Source organism: Ammodytes marinus, assembly GCF_949987685.1.
Source record: "Ammodytes marinus genome assembly, chromosome: 9".
NCBI lineage: Eukaryota > Metazoa > Chordata > Actinopteri > Uranoscopiformes > Ammodytidae > Ammodytes > Ammodytes marinus.
In genome coordinates this window covers 22,781,490-22,790,277 of record NC_137213.1, presented here as the reverse complement: position 1 = coordinate 22,790,277, position 8,788 = coordinate 22,781,490, and the positions used below count along the sequence as shown (strand labels likewise).

The following is an 8,788-nucleotide window of genomic DNA, read 5'->3' as shown; positions in this document are numbered from 1 at the left end:
AGAAAAGTATAATTTCATTAACATATTAAGGTAAATATCAAATGTTTTAGTAGAGCATAATAAACTCTTTGTTTATCATGCTTTGTTCTTGATGGAAATAGGAAATACAGTTATTACTACTCATGGTATGTTATCAAAAGTAAAGAAAAGGTAGCTCATCTCAAGTTCCCAAGTGAAGGAGGTCAACATACTGGCATTTCACTTATTTAATAAGGCTCGCATCACAATAATCAACGGTGACGCGTTTTGGCACAAAGCCTTCTTCAGAGCGTTTATGTTATGTTATGTAAGGCATTGGGAGGGTTCAAATATCAAACCTGTGTCTTGTTTTTTTTTAAGTTCAAAGGTTCATCCCTCCACTCATCAATAACTTTCCTACAGTCCCATTTGTTTTTTATGAAGAGATGAGGGAAATGTTGTAATGAGGTTGATTACCGTCCAAAAACCACAATACAATGGGACAGAGTTTCTCACATTTCATCTATTCACTTGATGGAATTTACGACCCCCATATAAAGAGGCATGTGTGGTGCACACAGTCGTCTCAGCCGGAGAGATACCGTAGACTGTAGTGTAGCATGGTGGGGATGGTGGGGCTACTGGGCTACATATGGTGCACAGACTGCGGCTGCACAGGTAGCTGGAATGTGAAGAAAGCAGGTGTAATGAAAACGTAGCCCTTGATACTGAAACTAACAAAACAGCAAGGCAAATGAAAAGGAGGAAGGGTACTGGGGGGGGGGGGGGAGAGAGAGAAGAAAAAAGCTGTGGGAAAAACAGAGAAACGGTCGGCTCCTGTGTCAGTGCATCTGGAAGCAATTCTCACGTGTTTTGAACTTTTTTTCTTACCTTACCTACACACAACCCACAGGCGTTGTCCGTTCTCTGTCGCAAGTCAAAATGTTTGAGTAGATGTAAAAATCTACTTTCGTACTACTTTACGTGTTAGATCAGTGCAAAAAGGTTTATCAATGGTGTGTGTATGTGTGTGTGTGTGTGTACACATTTAATATAATATATGTACATATATGCATGTATAAAATGTATGGATTTATTTGTGTCTGTGTGTATACAGAATACCAAAATTGCACCGTTGACTTTCCAAGGAGATTTCTTCCAGAAAAGCAGCACATACAATATTCCCAGTGGTGCAACACTGCACTCTACAGGAGATGAACAGAATAAAACTCGCCAGTTTTTACTGGTTACATTTTATTATTACTACATATGTATTCCAACTTTTTTTTCTGCCAGTACAACAGGTTAAAAATTCATTTTTCTATCTAAGTTAATGTTATCACTTGCTACATGACAATATAACCGTATATATCATAGTTATATATATTACTGTACTCTTTGTTTTAAATACAATTAGTCAAGATACACTTCAATACATGGATGCAGACAGTGTCCATTATCAGGGATTGTTCTTCAGGTGTTATGGAGTCTTTTTGAAATATTACTATCATTGTCTACTGATTTTAAATACACAGTGATCTCAAAGTTTTGACACAGTAATCATGTAGGACTATAATACTCTAGTAAATGTAATGTCTGAGTGACAACAGGAAAACAGCAACGGTCTAATAAAATGTGTAAATGTGACAGGACTACAAGAGTTAAAAATCCCACAAAGCATTTAGGGACGTGACTACAAATAGCAAGCATCGGCACTTAAGTGTTGAGTGTTGCAGCAAAAAGGGAATGACATCGCTGTCATGTATGAAAGGCATCTTTGAGGCAAATAGCAGTGGAGTGGATGGTTCATGATGAGAGAAATCAATGAAGTGATAAATACTGTATAAGAGGCTATGGAGTTTATGTATAGCAGCAGCAACCTCTTCATTCTTAAAGCTTTGGCATGAACCTAAAATGGTGAACTACAGCTAATGCAAAGCTGCTGTGAATAAAGGACTGGACTAATCTATTTGGGTGGACACATTATAATGACGAGTTTTGCCATAATATTGATAGGAAAATATTCAATGCACCTATGTTGTGTCTTGTACTAAAACAGTACCATAATTTCAACTGAGTGTAATGCTCTTGGCAAAACTGTGTACTTAAAAGACCATGACTGTAAGTGAATGTGCGACACACTGCATAATATCATTACGTAGTTGGTTTTTGGTCCACGCTGCAAAGAGAACTGACTGTCTCTAAGAGTAAAAGAGAGATGGAAAAAAGATGAGAGAAGGATGACAGATAGACAGACAATAGGATGAGTGAGGTACAGAGAGGAGAGACTATGTCACATTGGTTAGATAAGGCCTGTACGTAGTAAAGGGTGAGTCGTCTTAGTGCAGGATCTCAATGAGGAGGCGTTTGAAGTCTCCACCACACTCAGAATCCAGGGCGTCTTTCAGGGTAACATCGTACTTCTCCAGGTACATGTCCTTCACTGTGTCCAGGTCGATCTGGGGGTTAATGGAACATCACATGGCTGTCAACTACAAACATCTTATCTCTTTCAATTTTGGTTTTTAAACCCCTAGTTTGGTAATCTTGGTATACGTTCACATCCTAACCACTATGCTGTGACATTTGGCTCTGCGGTCACACACACACACACACACACACACACACACACACACACAACACACAACACACAACACACAACACACAACACACAACACACAACACACAACACACAAAACACACACAACACACACAACACACACAACACACACACACACACACACACACACACACACACACACACACACACACACACACACACACACACACACACACACACACACACACACACACACACACACACACACACACACACACACACACACAGACTTGCCTCAGAGCGGCCCACAATGACGCGAATGAGTGTGTCTTCATCAGTGCCTGCTCCCTTCATTGCGGCATTAAGGCGTCGGGCAAAATACAGCTGTGGGTTCTTGGCACACCTGACTATTAAAGGATCACACACACACACACACACACACACACACACACACACACACACACACACACACACACACACAAAGACAGCAGGTGTTACTACATGAACTTGTCATGGACTGTGTCATTCTGTGGATATTTGTTGCAACCTACCCAGAGTAACGTAGCATTCTTTGAGAGTTCCTGTGGCCTCTGAGTCAATGGTGTCCAGAATGTCCGTCCCTGACAGCTAAAGGACAGTATGTTAACATGAGAACTTTCAATGTAAATAAGGAGAAGCCATTGGGAAATCATCTTTCTGTGGTAGGAATGAGTGCAGTCCTTACCGACTCATAGACCTTAAAGGTGGCCTGGAGCTGCAGGTAGTTCCTGTGCGTCAGGACAAAGGTGAAGGTGGACTCATCTGTGCCACACCTGCCCTCTCCTGCCTTAAGGTCCATGGAAAAAAAGTTAAATAAAACGCCAGCATTGGAATTCGAAAACATTCAATGAACAAAATGTCTGAACTAACATTTTGAGCCAATGCAAACTTATGGTTGCCTTACAATGTTAACCTGATGTTGGCACTAAAGGGGAAGTCAGCCAATCATCAGTCATTAAGATTCATCCTCTAGGGACCATGAATGTCTGCACTAAATTCCATGGCAATGCATACATACAATAGTTGTTCATATTTTCAGTCAGACCCAAGTGATAGACCAAATTATAATACTTCTAAATATTTCTTCACTACCGTCTACAGTATTTGTGAAACTCTAAATCTGAAGCTTTTTTACGTTAGTTTTGGAAATTTTCTTCAATGATCCCATAATCTTGCACTGTAATAAAACCCACCGTACAGAATTACCACAAAAACAAAATCTATACTTGTGAGATTTACCCATCATCCTAGGCTTAAATATCTAAATCTAGGATCACATTACCCTTTGAACACTAGTGTTATCTTAAGGGGAAACTGACTTAGGATTCTAATATGAAGACTTGTGCATCGAGAATTTCAATCTGCGAACGTACTTCATGCAAAGATATGGCATCCTGTTCGGCTAAATCCTCATCCACTTCATAGCCCTCGTCTCTACTCGCCTGTGGAAAAAGGAAGGATACGGAGGGAGAGAAATGGAGGGGAGAGAAAGGGGAAGGGAGGTTTAAGAGGATGGATAAGGGAGGTGGTGAATGAGAGAGAGAAGATTTAGTGAGTGGAGGAAAGGTCAAAAAGACGGATTAGAGAAATAATCACAGGCATTTAATGGGATAACAATCATCTGCTACACATCAACGGGGAATATGTGAAGGCCATTTGAAGTCGCAGCTAGCTTGGGATAGTTTGTCGCCACAGAACATGAGTCACACTAGTGTTTGTCTTCTCTTTCTGGGAGGAGGAAGAGAGAGGGGAAGCAGAAAAAGGGTGGGAGCGTGAAAGCTGGTGACAGCATAGAGGCCACAGGCTGCCAGACACTCATGTGATGAGTGATGAATGTTGTGGTGGGCGAATCACAACATGGAGAACAAATCTGCCATCCATCATTAAGGGAGAAGAGTTCTATTCTCTTTCACTTTAAAATTATAGTGCGTTACTTTTTCATGTAAATGAATGCAGGTGACATTCAAGCCATCGCCAAAAAAGTTGATAAAAAGTTGATTAAGCTAATCAGCTCCACAAAACTCTCTCTTTATATTTCTCAGTAGGGCAGCGTTTACAAACTGGTGTCACCCGCCAACACTGGCACAGAGCTCAGACAAAATCCCAAGAATAGCCCAAGAAATGTTTCATTTGTTGATTCTACTTCTTAGAAAAAACCTGGACATACAGCAGAAGAAGGTATAAAATCCATGCACTATCAGCAAAGGCTTACCTTATGTCGATGTGCAGACATTGTTGTAATTCCTCAGAATTCCTCATGGGGGCAAACACAGTTACGCACTACAGCTTTAAATAAAACCAAAACAAGGAGTCTTTACCTGCAGCAGTGACATGAGCAGGTTCCTCACGTCTCCACTAGTGTCGCCCTCAATGTCTGCCTCTAACTCACGCTCATGCACTGTAAGGAAAAACAATAGTCATCCCCATTAGGGTGTCGACCATATGTTTTAAACCAGCAACAGATGTACAAAATATTATACGTGAAATTTGACCCAGAGAAGGGTTAAATCAGGCTGAATTTGTGGCCGGCGAGTGAGGAAAACATGGCTCACTACACTGTGATTTGCTCCTAAAAAGGGAAACACCCACAACATTATGACGAATTTGAAACAGTCAAATTAGAAGACTTTCCAGTCTGAGAGGAACATTAAATTGATAGCTTTGACTCATCATGGAAGAAGACTCACCCTCGGCATAAGCCCCCTTGTAGCTCAAGATGTCCTGTTGAAAGTTAAAGAAAGATGAGATTCGGTCAGCTATTGATAAAAAAGCGTATCAATCATTTTAAATTGATAAAATGACTCATTTAGAGAGGGCTTGCTTGTAGAGATGAAGCTACATAGAATTTCCTGCGATTTTATAGTTCAGCTCTAGGGTCTTTCAGCATAGGGTTCTTTAAGCATTGATCAACAGCGTGTAAACACGAATAAAAGAGTCATTGACAATTACAAAGCCACTAGTGAGAACCTATCATCAAACCATAATTAATGAGGCTTTATCAGAAATTGGTACCCGACAGGTGGCCCACAACCAGAGCAGTTATTCTTTAAATAGAAAATAAAAATGTCAGTGAATACAGACTCTACAGTAAATAAAGCATGATGATACTGATAATCCTAATACATTCATTATGGTTCATCTGAAGTTAAAGAAGGAGAGAAAATACAAACGTGTTGCACAACCACAGCATGACATATTGACAGACCTCGTTGGTGGCTGTGCACAGGATCTCCACCAGCACAGCCTCGTCCGTGCCCGCTCCCTTCATGGCCTTCCTCAGCTCCTTGGCGAAGTAGACACGAGGAGGCTCCAGCATGGCCATGGTGGCGTTCTCAAAACTACCGGTCAGCTCTTTCTTCAGGACCTCCTCCAACTCCTCCATAAACACAGCAATAACATGGTTGTTACTCTGTGTGTGTGTGTGTGTGTGTGTGTGTGTGTGTGTGTGTGTGTGTGTGTGTGTGTGTGTGTGTGTGTGTGTGTGTGTGTGTGTGTGTGTGTGTGTGTGTGTGTGTGTGTGTGTGAGTGTGTGTGTGAGCGAAAAGAGGATATGCAGGCAGGTACTCACATCGTCATACTTTTCAAAGTAGGCCTGTTTGATCTCCACTCGCTGAGCCGCAGAACGATTGGCCAGGATTTGAATAATGGCCTCTTCATCGGTGCCTGAAGAATGTACAGCAGGATGGACATTAAAGAGTTGACTTCAGAATCCTTCAAATACAGTAAACGTGCTCAACCATAGCAATGTTATACTGTCTGCTACCATATCACACAATACCAGACACATTTAAAGTATTATGAAGACTAAAGGCACTCCAGGAATCACATCACTCAACTTGGACCATTCTTTATTTTAAAATGGGTCAAAGGTAAAATAGATGTTTTGAAAAAAATTGCATGTACAATAAATTCGCCTTGTGTAATATAAATCGCCCAATCGATGCTCAACAGGCTCATATTGAGGTCATTTAAAACCAAGGATATTCTTTAACTCTTATTCAGGAGGAGACCCTAATCCTCATTCAACATTAATTGGATCATGTCAGTGGGCAGTGGAGTAGCTGAAGTCAGCCACTGTTAAACTAGCCTTTTATCATAATGCATATTATAACCGCGTGAGTGTTGTATATCTACATAAGAGCGGGGCGGGAGGCCAACATGTTTCTACAGTAGCACAGAACGGACAAACTTAACAGCCTTGCACATTTTTATACTGTGTATATAGTGGGTGTCGTGGGGAAATTCACCTGTTGTAAGACGAAGAAGAAGTAACCTACTATAGAATAAATAACTAGATTATATCTGCACCTCATCACTTGATATTGTGAAAAGACTTGGGGCAGTGTTGGATGATGCCATCACATTTACTAGCGTCTAATTTGTCCTTGAAGGCCACCATAGCTTCTGTCCTATAGCTCCTATATTGCACACTGTACCTTTAACACATGACGTATTTTGACATAAAATTGAATTTGCTGATTTAGAGAAGACATCGGCACTGCACTGATTGGACTCCTTTCACTCTAATCAGGTTATAATGGATTCCTTCATCACATGCGAGTGGAGTAAGAGAGACAGCCCGAAGAAATGGAAAGAATCACGCAGAAGAAATGCACGATACACAACTACTCACAGAGGAATGAGCCTCTACACTTACCTAGACCTTTACATGCTCTTCTGAGAGCCTTAATATCAGCTGTGACATCGAAGTCCTCAAATGGGACAATGGTGGGCTAGGGAATAAAAAAGTCGAAATATATATCAGTCACACAAAAAATAAAGCTAATTCAAACATCTATAGAATCAAGACATTATCTTATAGGGCCATGTGTATAAGGACTGATGGTGTACATTCAAACAGCCTGCAAATCGTAGAAAGTACATTTTATAATTAAATGAAATAAAAGTACCAAGCTACAAATGTATTTTCCCCCTATTCATCATCAGAGGGAAGTGGAATGAAGGGAAAAGGATTCATTACAGTAGCCTACATCCAGTCTTTCCTACAGGAAAAGGGTGCAGCCTGTGTGTGTTCGCTGAGTCATGGGGCAGCAGTAGTAGCAGTGTGCAGTCTCCTCTCCTCGCCCACTCTCATTCTAAACACAATGCGGCCTTATTGATCGGCGCCTCAGTGGAATTCCACATCACTAGTAGGCCTATACTGCTGCTGCCGCCCCGGCCTGGCCCGGCTTGGCCTGGCAGGGCACACTCCCTTTGATGAAGTTAACTGCACGAGTTCTGATTCTAGGTCCTCCTACTCACTTAGTTAGCACCCCCAAAACGTCTTGTTTTCATCTTGTGATGCAAATAATATGCCTTCAGTATTAGCTGGGACTCTGTCTTCAGTGGCACTATAGTGATCTTGTTTCTTGATTTATAATGACTTTTATTTTTTCAGATTTATCCTGTTGCATCACAGCGAGTTTTCAGCAGCTCTGTTAAAGTGTCTGATAGGTGAATTCACCCATTTAATTTGTATACGGTTGTTATGTTCTTTTCGATGCCTAAATAAGTTTCGTAAAATCTCGTTTTCTTACCTGAACGTTGCCCATGATAGTCCGGAGCGGTCGTTGCGTTTAGGAAGTGAAGTTAGCAACAAAATCAAAGAGAGCTGTGTGTTGTTGATGGGCGTGCTGTGCTGGACTGCTCTGCAGCTGATGTGATGTGCGTGTCAGGTCGGATGGGTGTCCGCTGCTGCAGGGGTGACGTCACTGCCGCTCATGAATTCGGCCGGATGGAGCTGGGTGCTGGTTCAGGTGGTGGGGGGAAGTATTGACTCCGTTAGTTTATCAACAACTACGCTGAACAAAATTATAAACCGAACACTTTTGTTATTGCTCCAATTTCTCATGAATTGAAATAAAAAATCTTGACAAAGGCCGATTTCTCTAAAATGTTTTTCAAACATGTTGATTTAAATCCATGCACACCTCCTTTTGCAGATATAATCCACCCACCTGACACATGTGGCATATTTAGATAGACAGCACGCTTATCACACAGGTGTACCTAATTAGGCTGGTCACTAATAAAAGGCCACTCTAAAATGTGTGAGAGAGAAATAGCCCTTTTGTGAAGCTCACTGTGGAAGCAATATTATATTGATTAGTTTAATTTTACACTTGTCCCTACATTCATTATTTGGTCAATGTATAAAGTATTCCATCTTATCTACTGATGTATCATGCCTGGACTTTTGCTGTGATTAAATCAGCGTGATGGAGGCTGACA

At 41.1% G+C, this 8,788-nt stretch overlaps 1 protein-coding gene across 2 annotated transcripts; it reads right to left on the bottom strand.

Annotated features, from left to right (window-relative positions):
* Positions 1-1,206: 1,206 nt before the first annotated feature.
* On the bottom strand, positions 1,207-8,235 carry LOC307255808 (annexin A13-like). 2 transcript variants are annotated; one of them, XM_080034600.1, is made up of 11 exons: positions 8,095-8,235; positions 7,215-7,290; positions 6,126-6,220; positions 5,763-5,933; positions 5,245-5,278; positions 4,876-4,955; positions 3,931-3,999; positions 3,243-3,344; positions 3,070-3,145; positions 2,813-2,925; positions 1,207-2,417 (listed from the first exon to the last, which is right to left on the bottom strand). In XM_080034600.1, the coding sequence occupies exons 1-11, from the start codon at positions 8,107-8,109 to the stop codon at positions 2,298-2,300; spliced, it is 951 nt and encodes a 316-aa protein (XP_079890726.1). In that variant the 5' UTR covers positions 8,110-8,235; the 3' UTR covers positions 1,207-2,297. The 2 variants fall into 2 exon arrangements, with proteins under 2 accessions (XP_079890726.1, XP_079890727.1); XM_080034601.1 differs by having other exon boundaries at positions 5,763-5,930.
* Positions 8,236-8,788: the final 553 nt, after the last annotated feature.

Excerpts from the sequence above, each read along its gene's own strand:
- LOC307255808 (XM_080034600.1), bottom strand. Across the intron at positions 6,221-7,214 it reads AAGAGCATGTAAAGGTCTAG|GCACCGATGAAGAGGCCATT; the intron begins GTAAGTGTAGAG and ends TACATTCTTCAG. Across the intron at positions 5,934-6,125 it reads ACTTTGAAAAGTATGACGAT|GAGTTGGAGGAGGTCCTGAA; the intron begins GTGAGTACCTGC and ends GTGTTTATGGAG.